At 39.1% G+C, this 18,871-nt stretch overlaps 1 protein-coding gene across 1 annotated transcript; it reads left to right on the forward strand.

Annotated features, from left to right (window-relative positions):
- Nucleotides 1-329: 329 nt before the first annotated feature.
- On the forward strand, nucleotides 330-18,617 carry slc25a1b (slc25a1 solute carrier family 25 member 1b). The gene is made up of 9 exons (XM_075455260.1): nucleotides 330-723; nucleotides 8,141-8,248; nucleotides 9,513-9,612; nucleotides 12,071-12,209; nucleotides 12,635-12,719; nucleotides 14,000-14,104; nucleotides 14,197-14,312; nucleotides 14,391-14,464; nucleotides 15,288-18,617. Exons 1-9 carry the CDS (start codon nucleotides 612-614, stop codon nucleotides 15,400-15,402), a joined length of 954 nt encoding a protein of 317 aa, XP_075311375.1. The 5' UTR covers nucleotides 330-611; the 3' UTR covers nucleotides 15,403-18,617.
- Nucleotides 18,618-18,871: the final 254 nt, after the last annotated feature.

Here is an 18,871-nt window from a genome sequence, read left to right on the forward strand (position 1 = left end):
GAATTTTTTTACACTGATTTTTTTTTTTTTTTTTTTTTTTTTTTTTTTACACTGTTGGTTTTTCAAATTCAAAGTCTGATTTTGATGCTGTAAAAATTCGAATTTAGAAATTCGTATTCAAACTCTGATGGCACAGAAAAACTTCCATACAAGCCGGAGCAGGAGACACCGTCCCCATAAAATGATTTCTACGCCCCTGCTCAATTTAAACACTGGAAACTTTGCCCTCTGCTGGGGAAGTGCCGCAGTTACAGAATGACTCCGGTCCTCCTTAAATATTGGTGACAAACATGGCGTTTTTCCGCGTTAGCGTAGGGGGTGGGGGGGTCACGTCCTGCCCCGCCCTGAGCGGCCACTGACTCGACGTTATCAGCCTCCGCGAGTGTCACGGAGGGAACTTAACTGTCAAAAGTACACAGACATTATTAAACCTCGATGAGCACCAAGTCCAATGGTCAGCACCGCCTGCCTGGCCTTTGAATGTTCGCGTTGCCGCTCCTGCACAAAGCAGCCACTGCATGCATGAGGACCTGAGAGGGCTTACAGCAGCCGAGCTCGTCAGCGGTTAGAAATAATCATTAAAAAAAAAGTTAGATCGGGGTATCGCAGTCATGTCGGAACCAAACAGATTTGTGAACCCGTTTCATAGACCTCGGTGTTTGGCCGCCGCAGCTCCGGCGGGGAAAGCCACATTTACGCATCCTGGAAAGGCGATTCTGGCAGGTAAGGAAGCGCCTGACACCGGGGCTGAGCTCCGAAAGTTGTTTACAAGTTTCAGTGCTGACCCTCTGTCTACCGAAGTATGTCAGATTAACATATTTTTAATGTTCCAGCTGCAAAATGACTGTAAGTTATGTTAATGTGTTTGGGTCCATTAATAGTAAAGAGATTATTTTAAACATTTTCTGACGTTTTATGAACTTAAAGGAGAAGTTCGTTTTTTTTTTTTTTTTTTTTTTTTTTTTAAACCTGGACCTTATTTCTGGCATAAAATACTTTCACATACTCACCGATAATAGTTTGGTGAAAGTCGGCGTCCTTCAGATGATATTTAGAATACTCATATATATCGCTACAGAACAGGGCAGAGACAATACAGCCTCTAAGGCATTATCGGTCTTTATTTCACCAATATTTTGAGCCAAATGAATGACTGAATGCGTACTATTGCACTGTTAGCCAGGGACACGCAGAGACCTTTGGAGGGGCAGGTGCTCAAAGTAAAAAGGGGGCACATGGAGCACAAATTTGAAACACTCCTTTTGTTTTTGCTTTAACGTCCTCTCCTTACGAGGCATCGCTGCAGAATGAAATATGATTGATAAACAATAATCTAATGCACAGAAAACACACACACACAGTGACATTTCATACTTTTTTCAAGACATATACTGTATAGCTACAAATTTGCTCCATGGTGCTGATGCATAATCTTCCCTTTATTATTCGTAGTGCTGATAATAAAGTAAAAAATGATTAAATGATATAGAAATCATGTATTTTAATGTATTTGTGCCTGACTATCCACTTTGCTCAAGACAGCAAGGTTATAAAAGTTATATATTTCATATTTATGCATATTATATGTCATTTGTGCATATAAATAAATAAATAAGTACTGATTTGTTTAAATGAGAGGTTGAGAAAATCACAATTCAAATTCTTCTAATTGTTATTGTCGTTGTTGTATTCATACTAAAATAGTCCAAAATGATGTGAATAAGCATGTAGGCTACATTGCATGGCTTTATGTGAAAATGTACGGTAAACTTTTTCCCTGTCCTGCTCTGTGACTGACCAATGAGCTGAAAGCATATTCACACACGAGAATACGCTCATTCCATTGGTCGAGGAGTTACTGTGCTCACCGAGAAGATAGTGGAAGACAACAAAGCAGCATACATGGCAGCTAAGGCTGATTTATGGTCGTTGACGGAGACCCTCTTGCGTGCGTTTGCCAAAATTCCTATCCATCTGTCGATGCGATGCAAGGGTTATGATTGGCCGGCTAACAACATCATTTTCGCAACACTTTTCCAGTTAGTTAGTTCCCTCCTCTCACAACAACAACACCGCCATTTTTTAAAGAGTTTACTGTGTGCCGGTCAACATTTTGCAAAAATTTCTCTCTCGGTCGCTCTCTTTCACTGTGAGGAGTGGAACGGAGCGGGAAGGTAAACGATCAATCAACAACTTTCACAATAGACGTTGCGAGATTGGGTTGTTTAACGTAGCGACACCTACTGATCGGGAGGTGAATTGCCTTGCGTATCCGACATCCCGACGGAGAACTTCAAAAGGTTTAAAGCCTCTCCGTGACTACAGAGACGGATTGACGGATAGCGACGGAGAAGCATACTGAGGCCTTTACGCAGACGCCAACACTGCTTCAAGCAGTGGTAGACAAAGTACTCAAGTTAAAGTACTGAAGAACTTACTTTTAAAAATACTTAAGTATTCAAAAGTGCAAAGTACATTTTCCAATATCAGTACATTGCTGTATTGTTTCCTGAATGCTTTTACAGAACCATGTAACTCTCTGAAACCACTTAATGATGAACTGACATGTAGACTTTTTGCACCACTCTGCTAGAAAATAACAACAACACGGCAGCTATGAGCTAACAGTGCAATAATGCTTGTTCATTCATTCGTCTTAAAGTATTGGTGGAATAAAGACAGATAATGCCTTATTTAGAGGCTGTATTGTCTCTGCCCTGTTCTCTCCCGTTATATGGATATATGCTGATCTCGAGTGATCTAAATATCTAAGGACGCCGACTTTCACCAAACTGTTATCGGTGAGTTGATGAATGTATTTTATCTCAGAAATAAGGTCCAGGTTTAAATAAAAAAAACTTCTCCATTAAGAAAGATACTTATTTCATTCAGTTAATTTTGTTATTTTGTTTTAAAGTGAATTGCTGGATAATAATTTGTTAATGTCACTCAAAAATATGCATCTAATTCAATTCGGGTTCGAGTCAAATAGTTAAAAAAATTGTTTCACTCACAAAAAAGGGGGCTAAAAAATTCACCAGGCCAGGAAGGGTTGGGTTGGCCCTTATTTAGGTGTCCCTGGTTTATTTTTCAGGGATTTGGCAACCCTAATACAGACATACTTTTCCCCCTCAGCACGCTGTGTGGTTAATTAGAGGCTATAACTTGGCTATAATGAGAGTGTGTGCAGAGTCAGACGCGCGCACATAGGTTGCTGCTCACTTCACTAACTTCGTCAGTTATCTTGTAAGAATACACAAACAAATACCGCTGCAGAACCTACTCACCGGACCGGCAGTTGTGCTCTTTCCGTCTCTAGCAGCTTAGCAGCGCCGAGCTGCAGAGCATGTCGTCTGGGCCCGTCAAAGCAGTGAAAGCAGTTGTCTGGGCAAGTCTATGTGGATCATGTGACCGACCGAGGGTGGATCTAAATTATTATTAGTATTATTATTATTTTGGACCACACACTTACAAAAAACAAACAAACAAACTTTTGACAAAAGGGCACTTTGGGCAGAAAGGGCCAAAGGGGCAGGGGCTCCAAACATCCAAAGAAGAGCTTTGGGATGTCCTTCAAGAAGCCTGGAGAACTATTCCTGAAGACTCCATAAAGAAAGGACAAAAAGCTCGTCTGAGAGGGTTCAGGCTGTGTTGGAGAATAAAGGAGCTCAGACCAAATATTCACTTTAAAGCTCCTTAGAATTGTACAAACTCTGTTTTTACCTCATATTCTGTATTTATATTTATATTTGCACACATTGTAATAGATCACTGCACCTATGTCCGGTTTTTCTGGTAATATAGAGAAATCAGAGGTGGCTCAAGACTTTTGAACAGTACTGTGAGAGTAATAATGCTCTCCAGGTTGTAGATGTGGTTATCAACTCACATATTTCAACTTTAAACTTAAGTGACAGCACTAAAACAGATGCTACTCTCTTTAATCTTTCCTTTTGTTCATCTGATGTTCTTCCTAATATGTTTTTACCGGAAGTAATGGTCTAACTTTGGATACATATGAATATAGATTGGCCACTTAAAGAGGGCATCTAGTTATTAAAACCTCATTAGCTTCATATAAACTTATATAAAACATTAAAAAAAGTGTCCTTTGGTGTTAATTTCTTTGGGAAGGAAAGTAATAGATGGTGTGATGAGGAGGATGTAGAGCTAGATAATGTTAAGAAAACAGCTAAAGGAAGTGAATGAAAAAATCCTGTTACACCATTAGAAAAGGCTTTAATTGAAGGCCTTAAGGGTTAACTCTTTAACTTAAGGCTTGAAGGTTTGACTCTTTAATTTAAGGATTTAATGTTTAAATCTTTGATTTAAGGCTTGAAGGTTTAACTTTAATTTAAGGCAGTTTCAGGATTAACTCTTTAATTCAAGACTTTCAGATTTGACTCTTTAATTAAAGGCTTTCTAGTTTGACTTTTTAATTTAAGGCTTTCATGGTTAACTCTTTGATTTAAGGCTTTCTGGTTTAACTCTTTAATTTCAGTCTTTCAGATTTGACTCTTTAATTCAAGGCTTTCTGGTTTGACTCTTAAATTCAAGACTTTCAGATTTGACTCTTTAATTAAAGGCTTTCTAGTTTGACTTTTTAATTAAAGGCTTTCATGGTTAACTCTTTGATTTAAGGCTTTCTGGTTTGACTCTTTGATTTAAGGCTTAAAGGTTGACTCCCCTGCAGCTTGCGGTAGTAAAACGTGCTCTCCTTCAGTTGAAATGGACCTGTACTATAGACTTCAGCACAGACCCTTTTTGCTGCCTGTGTCTTTAGTCAATCAGTGACAGATGCCCAAACTTGTCAGAGTTCAGCGTGTACGAGAGATCAATCAGTATCCTAATGTTGCATCATCAACAGCGCGCACACAAATCTGCTTTTCCAGCCCCACGGGTTGTGTTTGAATGTTAAAAGTTCAAAAGAAAAGCCTCGGCGGCTGCTGTAATTTCCTGAGCTTGACCGTCAGCAGTTCAGTCGCTGTTTAGTAACGATCCGCTGCCCTCATAGTGTTTGCTCAGAGGCCCGGGTCTCCGCGCTCGACGTCACGAGCCTCAGTGACAAAGCACTTTGCACCATCAGCCTGAGGGCACATTCTCCCAGATTACAATACACCTGCCACGAGCACGGTTCAGAATCTCAAGAATCCTGTAGCAAAAAAAAACTGGTCTGAGGACAGTGTGTTGAGTGCAGAGGGTGACAAACATGACACGTCAGCAGAAACCAGAACAAACGAACGCACTGAACCCTGATGGAGGCATGAGCTGAGAGAATTTTACTGTCACTCATTGGTTAGAAGATGAGTTTGCTCATCTCAACCAAAAGAGACAAAACACACAATGATTTCACAATAGTTTGATATTATTGTGAATTCTTTTGGGCCACAATAACTTTAATCTGTGTGGTGCATCCTTTAAATGGGACGTCAAACCTCACAATCATTCACTTTTTTTAACCACTGATACAAAAACCACTGATCCATTGAGCCATTCCTTAGGGAAACTTTACATGAATTAATGACCATGAAATCCAACGTGTTGCGTTTTTCTTCCATAGATAGATCCTCAGAAATGCCACATCGGTCGGCTTGTTAGCTGAGGAGGACGCTAGCACAGAACAGAAGGAAGCTGAGGCTTGGGCTAGGCGGTAGAGACACTTTATACATTTCTCTCCCATACTTTTCCCAAAAAGCAACTTGTGTTTATTGTGTTGGACACATGGTGGCTAATTTCTGTTGAAATGTCACCAGAACTACCCCGCTAGAACTATTACTATTTTAATGTGGCACCTAAACAAGTTCCGTTGACATGCAGTTCAATATCTCAATTGGTTGCATTTTCTGAAAAATAAACCAATGAATGTTTCATGTTAAGACGCCTGTTTTATTTCCATTCTAAATAGTTATTATTCCAAAAGTATTTCTTATCCGATTAACTTGAATAATCAGTGGAATAATCTGAATAATAATAATCATTTACTGCAGCCGTAGCTTTATTATTAAGCCATTGTAGTTTCTGGGTAGTTTGGTGGAAATTCAGTTGGCTGCATTTTGTACAACTAGTCACTACATCCCACAAACTCAGCCTTTAATGGCAGAAAAGGGACATTTCCACATAAAATATTCAAATCTTTAATTCAATACACAGACTTTGGTTTGTCTGTGGTAATTATCACCACAGCTTATAACTTTAGTTACTATAATCATCCATTGGGGTAACTTTCAAAGCACAAGTTGATCATGAATATCACACCGTGGTCTCGTGTTTTGTCTTATAAGTTAACAAGGTAAAAACAATGTGATGAACATGGCGTGATGAACCTTTTTAGATGCTGACTGTTTGACCAATCACAGCAGAGAAAGTGCAGCTGTGATGCAAAGTGTTAATACAGGGTGTATTGTTAATGTTTCTGGGTTAAATCTGTGCTTTAACGGCTGTGATGAAGCCCCTCTGCCTCGACTCTTCTGCCCACCTCTGCTGATATTTGTGTCACAGACTGATACTGTTCATTGCTGTTGATTTGGTGCACTTCCAGAGTTCCTGTTCATGTGTGTTTTTGCACGTTAGACTCGATAAACTGGTTCTGTGTCTTTTCCCAGCTTGAATCGGGGACATACCACAGGTACTGCACAGAGATTTGTTTACAGATGATGGTGATGTGGACTGTTTTTCATTCTAGCTTAATTTGTAGATACAGCTTCAGAGCCAGCCTCTAACCAAAGTAATGCCTGGGTGTGTCCTAACCAGCACTGTTGGCACTCAGAACAGGCTCCAAAATTAACTTGAAGATTTAGTAAAAGCAAGCTTTAACCTTGTGATTGTTTACGCACACAAACACCCTGACTTGTGTTGGTTTGAACTTCTGCTGTGTTGGATTTGCCTGCATGACTTTTTTGGAAACGCACGATAAAAGCATCAACAAAGAACCCTTTGCTGAATTCACCCACAGTTCCTCGAAAGAGTCTTTTCTTCTCCAGTTTAAGAGTGCTGCTCGTAAATTCTTCAACTTAAAAGTGCGTCATTATTCACACTATTTCAGCAGATTCTGATCCTTACAGAGCGTTTACTTTCTTGGACTTGGTGCAAACGTCCCACCTCTCTGGTGAAAGAATGAGCCCACTCACACTCATAAATCCTTGTGGCAAACAGTGTGAGCTCTGCAGGTTACACACCTCCTTGACGTGGAGCATGGTCGGGGGGGGGGGGGGGGGGGGGGGGCGCGGTGTATCCGAGGGTAGAATCACACTGAGGTCAGCTGAGCCAATCAGCTGCAAGCTGCCTGTTTGCTGTTCAACTGCAGATGTGTGACAGCGAGAAATTTAAGGTGGAACTGGTATAATCCAACTGACTCCAAAAACTACTGATACCAAAAACTAAACGGGGAAAAAATCTCAATAAAACTTTCATGCACAAAATATGTAAAAATATTCATTTAAAAATCTAAATGTATACACAGATAAGGGGGAAATTAATAAAAATGCTTTTGTTTTCATGTTAATTTGCACTTTTATGTCATTTCATTCATTTCTGATATTGCTGTTTTTATATATTTTTGATATGCTAACAAACTTCTATAAAGTAACTTCATGATAATTTGTTGTTGGCCACCCACTCAATTGAATTTGAATTAAATTTGAATGGATTATACTTGAGCATAAATGTGCTATTTCCACTTTATTTCCAACTCTTTAGTGTTTCTTTGGTGTCATTAATCTTTTCTTCTCCATCACTTACATCATCAGTGTGAAAATTAGTTTAAAAAAGGCTTTTGTTTTCATGTTAATTTACCCCTCTTCTTTTTACATTCGTTTTGCATTCTTTTACGAGTGCAGTCTCTTCAGCAACATCTGAGTCCTTTTTGGTTCCTCCTGTTTTGCTTTTCTTGCATCTCGTGTGAACTTTTCCTCATTTGTGAAACACGTTGTGTAATGCAACACATCTAAATCATGTGTCAAACATGATTTAGTCTCTTAAACGAGCTTGGGTATAAGAGCGGGACTCAAATACAATCAGGAGTTACTTTCTACGTTTACTTGTGTCTGCAAAGGTTTGATTTGTTGATGCAGTTGTATCACTTTGTTCTTGTTTCTCGCCGGATGAAATCATCTTTATGGAGTTCTGTTTCCTGTTCTCACAGGCGGGCTTGCTGGAGGTATAGAGATCTGCATCACCTTCCCGACAGAGTATGTTAAAACACAGCTGCAGCTCGATGAGAAAGCAAATCCGCCCAAATACAAAGGAATCGGTGAGTTTCTGTTCAGTGTTGATTTCTTTATGAACTTATGGCAACTCTACATGTGTTTTACATAATCCAGGAGTCAAACATTTGTTGTATATTACATTTCAGCAGCATTTTCTGATAACCTAAAAAGGTTAAACTCTGAGTCTGTTATATTTTAGCAGGATCAGTAGTCTGAAAATCATTGTGCGTGTACATATTAAGAAGTTATGGAGGCTTCAACTCTGTATTTACTAATTAGACAGTAATCATTGTGGGAGTTATTGATATTATTTAAGTTTTTGATAACCTTGTGTTTGACAGACGAGGTATTAATAACACAATCAGGTGACTGCATTACATCTAATGTTGGCGTCAGTAATCACATCAACTCAGTTCATGTAAAATAATTTACTTGATTTATTGTCCAGAAATAGAAATAAATGTGAATTAGATGCAATTTTAATTTAAATGTTTTTATTTTGAATTAATCGTGAAATAAAATGTAATTAAATGAAATCGATGAATTAAATGACATCCAGTAGTGAGAGAGAAGTTATCACCTCTTCAGAAAAAACGTTTAGAAATTCAACTAAATATGAATTTAATGTGAAGTGAATTAAACTGGAACATTTTATTCTCTATAAATTCATTATTTTTTGTAGAACTTCAGTAGAGATTAGAAAGTCTTTAACACATAAATAATAAATCTAAGTTAAATCTTACTTTTAATTGTATTCAGCCGAGAATAAAGTCACTAACTAAAATGAATATTTAGGGTTCTCATTTAAAAAGAAAAAGGTGTAATAAATTAACACTTTTCTGGAGATAAAATTATCACCACATGAGTAAACAGTAGTTAAATAAAAGATCTGACAGAGAATAAAGTGCACAAACAACAAAAGATTAACATAAAAACACGATAAATAACTGGAAATCCGTTTTTAACTCAGACCTACTTCTCTGATGACAAATAACTCCACGAATCAACAAATAAAGTCAGTTAAACCCCTCAAATCAAGTCACTTGATGGTTTAAACAGATGACGAACATTAAGGTTCAAGTTAAACACGGACAAACAGACGTGTGTTTGCATAGGAAGTCGGTCTTTGACTTCTGAACTTTGGCACAGATCTTGTTTGTCTCTCTAAACCTTCGTAGAAAGCAGGAATTCAGACTAAAAGACCTTCTGACAACTTATTGTAGCAGGATTTAACTCCATGAAACCAGTTTGTTTGAAGAGCTGAATTCTTTTTCATTTTGTACGTTAACCCCGTCTCTCCCCTTACAGTCGACTGTGTGAAGCAGACGGTGGACGGTCATGGGGTGAGGGGACTTTACAGAGGTCTGAGCTCACTAGTCTATGGATCTATACCTAAAGCGGCCGTCAGGTACTGCACCCTCGCAACCAAACCACACTCAAGAGCAGGGGCGTAGCCATCATTTCAAAAAGCAGGGGGACAGGCTGTGATTTCGACCGAATGAAGAGCTGAAAAAGAGCTGAAAACTTGTCTTCTCCTATAGCTTCTGTATTTTCTTAGCTTTTCTCTTCACCTGCGAAGCCTCTCCATAACGTGAACTGCTGCTACCTCCTTGTTATGATCCTTGTTGAGAGCTTCCCGCTCTTTCTGCTGCAAAACAGTTAAATATGTGCAAAGCAGCAGAGGAGTTCAGAGCACAAACATGAAGCTAGCAAGCTAGCTACTGATAGCCTTGGTAACAGCAGCTAGTCTGCTACTTAACTGAGTTAAATAGTCTTTTATTGTTAATAAAAGACTGTACACCTGAACGTATTTGGGCAAAATCTTTTGTCTCTTGTTGGCTGATTTGATCGTTGCATTGATTCATTTCTGAACATATTAACATACGATTAGCGGCTCACGTCCTTCCCCTCTTGGCACCGCAATAACGAGGGAAGACAACATGGAGTCTGGTCATACTTGAAAAATGAAATTAATTGAATTGAACGTTAGGAAAAGTGCTATATCCTTGCTTATAAGTGTACTTTAGATTCCTCAAAGTAGCCACTGTTTGCCTTTATGGTCATTCTTTATATTAAGCACCGCCATGAGGTTGTCACCAGCAGTAGTTTCCAGTTCTCAGGTGAGCTGTGTCAGAGGTGGAAATCCGGTCCAGATGTGAGATTTCAGATTTCACAGCTGCTGTGTTTTAGTGCGACGCAGAAAAAGTGAACAGATGGTGTCTGAATGTGTGGTTCCTGCTGTGAAGCACGGAGGAGGAGTGGTGATGGTGCGGGGGAGGCAGGACTAAACCAGCATGACCCTGCAGCACACCATCCCATTTGGTATGACTTCAGTGGGAGCATTGTTAGTTTTTCAGCAGGACAATGACCCAAAACACAAATACGTGAGGCTGTTTGGCTGGAAATGAGAGGGAAGGGACGCTCCTTAAGTTTCCATTTGGGATAAACTGAAGGAAACATGAAGGAAAACAGCTTTAATCACTAAACTCCTTCAACTTAATTAATACGATATTTACATGTATTTGGGAGTGAACATCGAATCTAATCTAAAATCCAACTCATAACGCTTCTAAAGCTAACACACTTCTTAAAAAAATATTGAATTATCTATATTTCTTTTAGAAATAGTCATATTTCTATTCTTAAAGAGAACCTAACAAAACGATTCCACCAAAGTTTTAATCTTCCCAACAGCAGAAAGCTTGTTGAATAAAACCAAATGAGTCCTCAGGTTGAATCAATAAATATTCGTGAAACTAATAAAAGTTTTAGTCAAATAACAAACCTAAAACTACAGAAAGATGTGCTGATGCAGCCTCTGTCTCGAACACCAGTGAAAGAAGGCAGTGAAATATGAATTATCGCTCCCTCCTCAAACCTTGCTCAGTTTACCCCACAGTTGCATTTTGGAAAAAACACTACGTCGCTTACGAATTCAGGAAAATATTTAGCAAAATGGTTTTCATGTTTTGATGCTGTCTGATGTTAAAAATATGCAGTTTTTAGATAATGTTGGAGTTTATCTGGCAGATAATGATGGGTGCTTCCAAAATGAATGGTCACATGACAATAAAAGTGCATGTTTGAAAGATGGGAGTGGGCCATCTTACCTACTGTCTAATTTTAGCCCACTCTCCCCAACATGCTGTCAGAGTGAATGAAAATAAGGCCGTTTGTTGACTTTGTGCAAAGCAACTGTGAACAATAAATCACCCACTAATCCTCAGAGCTTGAATAAGGACAACTGGACTTCTTTCTCTTTGTTTTTGAAGACGTTTCAGCTCCACACAGACAGACTCACCTGCTCAGACTGTGGAGCATTGGTACTGTTTTAGGAGAGTTTCAGGAACTGGAGCATTGACAGAGGAAAATGCGCCTGAGCTCAGTTCTTAGCATCGTTACTGAACGTCAGAATACTAAATATAATGTTGCCGTTGTTTCATTTCACACACTATAAGTGGCTTTTCAGAACTGGGGAATTCGAAAGTTGACTATTTTAATAGCTTAAATGCCCTATAGCGGCCAAGCCAAAGCTTTAAGCCACTGAGGTGATGCACCAGGTCATTGACGCGCTGATTTTAGCTTGTTCGTGTTTTTAAAGTAGGAGTCGGTTTTACTACTTGAACACTTTGTTCATTTATTCCTCTGGCTTCTCGTACACGTAAAACATCCACACCTGTTTATTCATCTATTGCTTCAGACTGTTTTCCCCTTCATGGTGAAACACCTGTCTAGACAAGGAAGGTTACCCAATGAGATCTGACTCAATAGCCTATATTGCTCCTACACACTTTATTTCCAACTTGAAAAGCCTTTATTTTTTACTTTGGGGTCATGAATCTTTTTATTCTCCATCACTGTGACAGATTTGGGGTGTTTGAGTTCCTCAGTAATAAGATGCGTGATGAGAGCGGGAAGCTGGACAGCAAGCGGGGTTTCCTCTGTGGCCTCGGAGCTGGAGTCGCGGAGGCTGTGATTGTAGTCTGTCCAATGGAGACAGTTAAGGTACAAACTGTTTAAGATTGAATATCAGTTGTAAGTTTTTATAGTCTGTAAACGTTGTGTTTCAGGGCAGCAGAAGTCCTGGGGCTATTAACTAAAGGACAAGTTAAAAAATTATGCACGAACATGTCAAAGCTTCAGGAGATTCTGTCTTTGCTTTTCCCACGAGGATTTCATACGATTTAATACCGAGTTTAGACACAAGAAAGCAGCCTCGAATTTTGCAAATCTGGAGCTTTAGAGTTTTTGAAGAGCCACACTAATAATAAAAATCATAGAGGCTGTGGCCACAACCAAAATAACCACTGGAAATTCTCGTGTGACTGCGTTTGGTCTCAGGTTCTCAGGACTTCTACAGCTTTAACTCTGAATGGTTTCACTGATGTTCATTCCCACAGTAATTCATCTTAGTCCTCATGTTCTTTTAGGTTAAATTCATTCATGATCAAACATCAGCAAACCCGAAGTACAAAGGATTTTTCCATGGGGTGAGGGAGATTATCAAAACTGAAGGTAAGAAGTGCTTCAGCTGCATTTTACTGCCCCCTACTGGTTCACCTCCTGTATACACAGCGCTGTGCAAAGGTCCTGAACTTCCCCTCACTTTTTACAGATTTCCAGAAAAAAAGGAAAAGTGTGCAATGATTTATTGAAAGGAGCTTTAAAGTGAATATTTATCAGCCTGAACCCTCTCAGACGAGCTTTCTGTCCTTTCTTTAAGGAGTCTTCAGGAATAGTTCTCCAGGCTTCTTGAAGGACATCCCAAAGCTCTTCTTTGGATGTCGGCTGCCTTTTGTTCCGTTCTCTGCCAACATGATCCCACACTGCTTCAGTAATGTTGAGGTCCGAGCTCTGGGGAGGATTCGTTAAGTGGCTTAAAGGGATAGTTCGCCTCTTTTGACATGAAGCTGTATGACATCCCATATAGCAATATCATTTATGAACATTGACTTACCCCCCGCTGCGTCCTGTGAGCCGAATTCCAGCTGAGTTTTGCATTCCACGAAGGTAGTCCGGCTAGTTGGCTGGGGTCAAAAAAATAAAGCGTTTTGCTTCTCAAAACAATATCTGTTCAAAAGAGTAATACATTTGTATCACAAAATGTTGTCCAGGAAAAAGTCAGAGCTCACTTCGCTTGGCGCTATTTTTGCCTCCCTTCATATCAATGCGTCCAATGTAAAACTGTGCAGACCGAAGAGCAGACCGAGCACTCCCTAGCCACCTAGCGATAGCCACACCTGTTACGGTGTTTACTGCTCGGAAGCAGGGGACTGCTCGGTCTGCTCTTCTCTATTTTTTTGAGAAGCAAAACGCTTTATTTTTTTGACCCCAGCCAACTAGCCGGACTACCTTCGTGGAACGCAAAACTCAGCTGGAACTCGGCTCACAGGACGCAGCGGGGGGTAAGTCAATGTTCATAAATGATATTGCTATATGGGACGTCATACAGCTTCATGTCAAAAGAGGCGAACTATCCCTTTAACAACTCAAAAACACATTCCTCTGAAGGTCAGGTACAAGGACTGGACTGAAAAGAGTTAAAAAGCAGCCAATGTCAAAAGAAAAACTTTGAAAAACCTTCAGAGAGCCTGGAGAACTATTGATCAAGACCACATTAAAAGAAAAGAGAAAGTCTGAAAGAAATGAAGGCTGGATCAGGACTTTTGCACACTTTTATGATACACATCCCACTTCAGGGATCATATTTGTCCTCTTCTTCATTAATGCTGAAAATCTTTTTGATAAATGATGCGTTGGGGAGGTAAAGACTTGTTTCTGTGACGTGTCCTCAGGACTGAAGGGGACCTATCAGGGGCTGACGGCCACTATACTAAAACAAGGCTCCAATCAGGCCATCCGCTTCTACGTCATGACCTCCCTGAGGAACTGGTACAAAGGTACGGGAGCGAATAATCCTCCATCTTCGATGCGTAAAACCAAACATGCAGCCCGTAAAACAAACCCCTTCTGTTTTGTTTTGACCGTGAAGGTGATGACCCCAACAAAGCCATCAATCCTCTGCTAACTGGACTGTTTGGAGCCACCGCCGGTGCAGCCAGTGTGTTCGGAAACACTCCGCTGGATGTCATTAAGACCAGGATGCAGGTTAGCCGAGAGACACAATTACTTTCTCACCTCATAATTCAACCCTTAGCTTTGTTACTAATCTTTGTTCTTCAACAGGGTCTCGAAGCTCACAAGTACAAAAGCACATTAGACTGCGCTGTTAAGATCATGAAGCACGAAGGACCGATGGCGTGAGTAACACCTTTTTCTCATTAAGGATGGTCCGATGTATTCCTCCGCTAAAGGAGATAATTAAGGAAGCTCTTTAGATGCTTCTGGGTCATTTCACTCAGTTTGGAGGGTTCCTGAGCTAAATAAAGTATTCAAACGGATGCTTGGATCAGAGGTACAGGATTTTCTGTGTTGAAACATCTGTAACTCAGTCCCAGTAAAACTCCCATTGATTCCACATGGTTGAAGAAGAATTTTACCTGAATGGAAGCAGTTAATGAGGTTTTTTAGTAAAGGGACATCACAGGGAGGGTTTTATCAGTGAAGATGGACCCTCTGTGAAAGATTGTGTCCAGAACTTAAGAAATAAAGATAATTATTTAATTGTCTAATGTTCATAATTTCATTAAAAGTTTAAGAGTAAAACAAAGAGGAATCTGAACAAAGAGGAAAAGACCAGGTTGAATGTTGGTGATCTTCAGAGAGCGTTTCATTAAAAACAGACATGATTCTGTGGTTAGGAATAACTGCGTGGACTCATGAATGCTTCTAAAAATTATTATCAGTGAACACACCTCATCACTCCATCCACAAATTAAAGACAAAACTCATGCCACAAAAACATAGAAACGAGATCCAGAGACATCCTTCTCTGAGCTCGGCTAAACTGACCGAGGTGGAGTCGAAACTTCGCTGTGGTAACGTGCACATGACACGGGTAACGTGCACATCTGTGAGGGCACCATTAAAGCTGAGCCATGCATACAGGTTTCAGAGCAACATGTCTTTTTAAGGGAAATTGCCCTGAAATAACATCAAAGTCACTCTGTTGATTCTGTTCAGGTTCTACAAAGGTACTGTGCCTCGGCTGGGTCGGGTGTGCATGGACGTTGCCATCGTCTTCATCATCTATGAGGAAGTCGTCAAGGTCCTGAACGTAGTTTGGAAGACGGACTGAGATGGATGACTCGCTGCTACACGAGCAAGGGCGTTCGGACTGGCCATCCACTTTACCAAATGGGCCAAAACCAGTCCCCTGTAATCCTGCTTTTAGGTTCTAATATCTACCTCCGAGTATTTTCACTCAGAGAAAGAGGAAAAGATTGATTTTATTCTAGATTTTTATTTGTAGCACATCAACAGTAAAAGCATAGTCTGCAGATTTGCTGCTTACAGTTGCTCTTCTTTTCTTTGATGAGCAGGAGGGGAATTCCTTGGAGCTCAGGGAAAGGAACGGGGTGTTTATTCAGACCTGCTCGATCGGAGAAATGGGAGCACTGTCAGCACAAACTGTTGCTGTTTGCACTTAATCAAAGAGAAACCAGTGCCACGCCCAACAAAATGTGACTTAGACGCTAGAAAAAATCAATTGTACTTGAATAAAATAAAACAAATCCGAGATTAAACATTTCACGGCCCTTTTAAGACGGAAGTATTGAGAGATTCAAACTTTTATAAAAGGTTTTTTTTTCTCACTCGGCACCTGATAGAAAGATTAAATATTCATGTATGTATGTAACAAGCTGCTGAAGCACAATTCCGTTAAAAACTAAATGCCTTAAATCAAGATTGTCAAAACTGAGTCTATAAAGATGCATAGTATTAATGTATTGTACTCATCTTACTTAGAAACGCACATTTCTTTTTAGGAAGTGTGAGGAGGATTTACTTTAAATTAGCAGATTATGTTAATTTACTAAACTGACAAAGTGCCTATGTATAATATGATTTATTTAGAGATGTTTTGAGATTAAGAATGAGTGAATATTGTACTTAGTCACTACAGATTTTAACTGTGTACTCAGTTCCACACACTGCTGTTTAATTCCAGGCAGTGTCTAAGTATTTCTGAGACGTTCACATCTTCTCAGCTCATCATTAACTGTTTGTAATCATTTTTATTTTTAAACCTTCTTTTAAACCGTTTGAAATGTCGTTAATGGTGCCTTTCATCTCATTCCATGGAGAATTGAGTTGCCTATGAAGCTAAGATGGAGACAGAAGTTCTGCAGGCATAAAGAGAAGGCCCCACACCTGATTATCTTATAGACGCTCAGTTAGATTTGTTGTTCCCTAACCATTACAAAGAGAAGGGCTCAGAAGCATGCACGTGTTGCTGGTGATTGTCTCGTCTGAGACCACGTTAACAATTTCTTTTTCAATTTTCTTACTTTTATGACAAACCTCAGCTAGAGAAGAGATTCGCTTATATTGCCTCATGAGTTGTCTGCTGTTAACAGAGCTGAGGAAATGTAGTAGCAGAGACTTTCTACCACTTCTGACTTTCATGATACTTAAAAAACAACTGAAATCCCAGCACAGACTTTGTCTTTAGCTTAAGTGAGGGTTGATTTTGTCAGATGATGCTGTGCTTGGAAAAAAAAAAAAAAAAAAAAAATCTCTTAATCTTGATTTATTTTTAAAAATGACTTAAAATCTCAAAATTCTGACTCGGTACCTTGGCATTTTCTCGAAATGTTGAGATACCAACTCAGAATTTAGACTTAATATGTTAAAATTTCGACTAAATTTTTACAAATTCTGACTTATCTTAAAATGTTTAGATACTATCTCACAATTTTGATTAATTATCCCAAAGTTTTGCGATAGCATTTCAAATCTGGACTTTGTGTCTTATAATTTTGATTTAATATCTCAAAATTTTGACTTGGTACCTCAAAATTCTGGTGCAGTAAAATTTGGAGATACTAAGTCGGAATTTGAACTCAGCTTAGTATGTTAAATCTATTACTTAATATTTGAAAATTGTGACTTAGTATCTCAATCTTTTGAGAAACTATCTCTTAATCGTGACTTAATTTATGAAAAATTACTTAAAGTCTTAAAATTCTGACTTAGTACCTTGGTACTTTCTGAAAATATAGACAAACTAACTTGGCATTTTGACTTAAAATTTGGACAAAATATTTAGTAATTCTGACTTCTCTCAAAATCTTTAGATACTATGTCACAATTTAGAATTATGGCATAGTAAAATTGAAATGTAATAACGATTTAAATGTACACATATCATTTAGAAATGCACATTTCCATGAAGGAAGTGGTTTGAGGATTCCCTCTTCACACAGCACAGACTTGTGCTTTACATAATCAGGATCTTATTGGAGCAGAAGCCTTACGGTGCATTCAGAGGGTCTTTGGGTGAACGTGTCGTCTTACATTTCAGATTTGTTTCACCGTCTGTGATCAGCAGCAGAAAAATATGTGAATGAGAGCAGCTTTATTGAGATTTCGGCTCTGTTAACAAACCGTACATGTGAACACAGAGAGTAGGAGAGAAACTGTTCGTTATCATGCAAATTTGTGACAATCGTTCATGATTTGTAGACGTTTACCTTATCCACCACAAAAAACAAAAGCTCAACTTTATTCTCTAGGTAGAAACTTCTGACTCTTCCCAATTTTCTTTACCTGTAAGAACAAGGTCCAGAAGAGTGAAATTACCACAAAGATTGATTCTAGCTAGTCTCATATGGGATTACAGAATACCCACTTTGCTTGGCCCACATCAGCCCTGCAGAGACTGATTGTTCTCTGTGTCTCCAACTGGTTAGGGAACAAAGCAACTGAGCGTCTCCATTAGGTTTTCATTTAGGTGTTTAAAAGACTGGCAAAAGCTTTGAGCCTGAAAAACTGAGCCGCATTTTCAGAAATAATCTATCCGTACTTGAATATTTTATTTGTACTTGTACTTTGAAAACATGACGATACAAGTTATAAACTCTATAAAGTCTCTGTCTTAGCTCCATAGTGGTTCAGCTTTTAATCCAGACTTTTAATTGCCTTTACTTTCTACATCAACTGAGGACCCAATGTGCCATCAGCTGCTCATAAATATGGTGGAATTCCTTATCCTGGACTGGAGTTAACAGCTTGTGAGTCTGGCTTGTTTACAGTAGTAGAATTGCCTGTTTCTGCTCATCACACAGTCTTTGTATAGGACACCCTATGTTTACTGTAAGTTTCCCTTTTCATCTTTATGTTTAACCCCACCGTGCAAACATGTGGACCTCCATCACAGCTCTTTAAATGTAACTGGAGTTTTAATATGAACACAAGATCATTCTCCAGTAGTTGGAACTATATATTGTGCCTTCAGTCTAATTAATTCTGCTGTTCATGCTCACAAATAAACATGGATCTGACTGTTCAGTTTTGTTGTGTTCATTTCAACTGCAACATCTTTCTGTCCGGTGTTTATACTTTTATCTAAAACTACACCCGGTAGAAATATGGAATGAGAAATTGTTGAGATTTATTGCAAATTTAGCTTTTTAGGTGAAGTAGAAGAAAAAAATCATGAGTCAAAGATTGTGGTTTCAGGTTTTTTGTTTCAGCTCATTCGTCTTTACTGACAACCTGAATTATTTAAGGACTTCACTAAAAGAAAATAATATTCCTCTTCT

This window comes from Odontesthes bonariensis, chromosome 22, assembly GCF_027942865.1.
Source record: "Odontesthes bonariensis isolate fOdoBon6 chromosome 22, fOdoBon6.hap1, whole genome shotgun sequence".
NCBI classification, from domain to species: domain Eukaryota; kingdom Metazoa; phylum Chordata; class Actinopteri; order Atheriniformes; family Atherinopsidae; genus Odontesthes; species Odontesthes bonariensis.

Coding starts and splice junctions, on each gene's coding strand:
- slc25a1b (XM_075455260.1), top strand. CDS start 612: ATGTCGGAACCAAACAGATTTGTGAACCCGTTTCATAGACCTCGGTGT. Junction 8,249..9,512: donor GCCCAAATACAAAGGAATCG/GTGAGTTTCTGT, acceptor CTCCCCTTACAG/TCGACTGTGTGAAGCAGACG. Junction 12,210..12,634: donor GTCCAATGGAGACAGTTAAG/GTACAAACTGTT, acceptor ATGTTCTTTTAG/GTTAAATTCATTCATGATCA.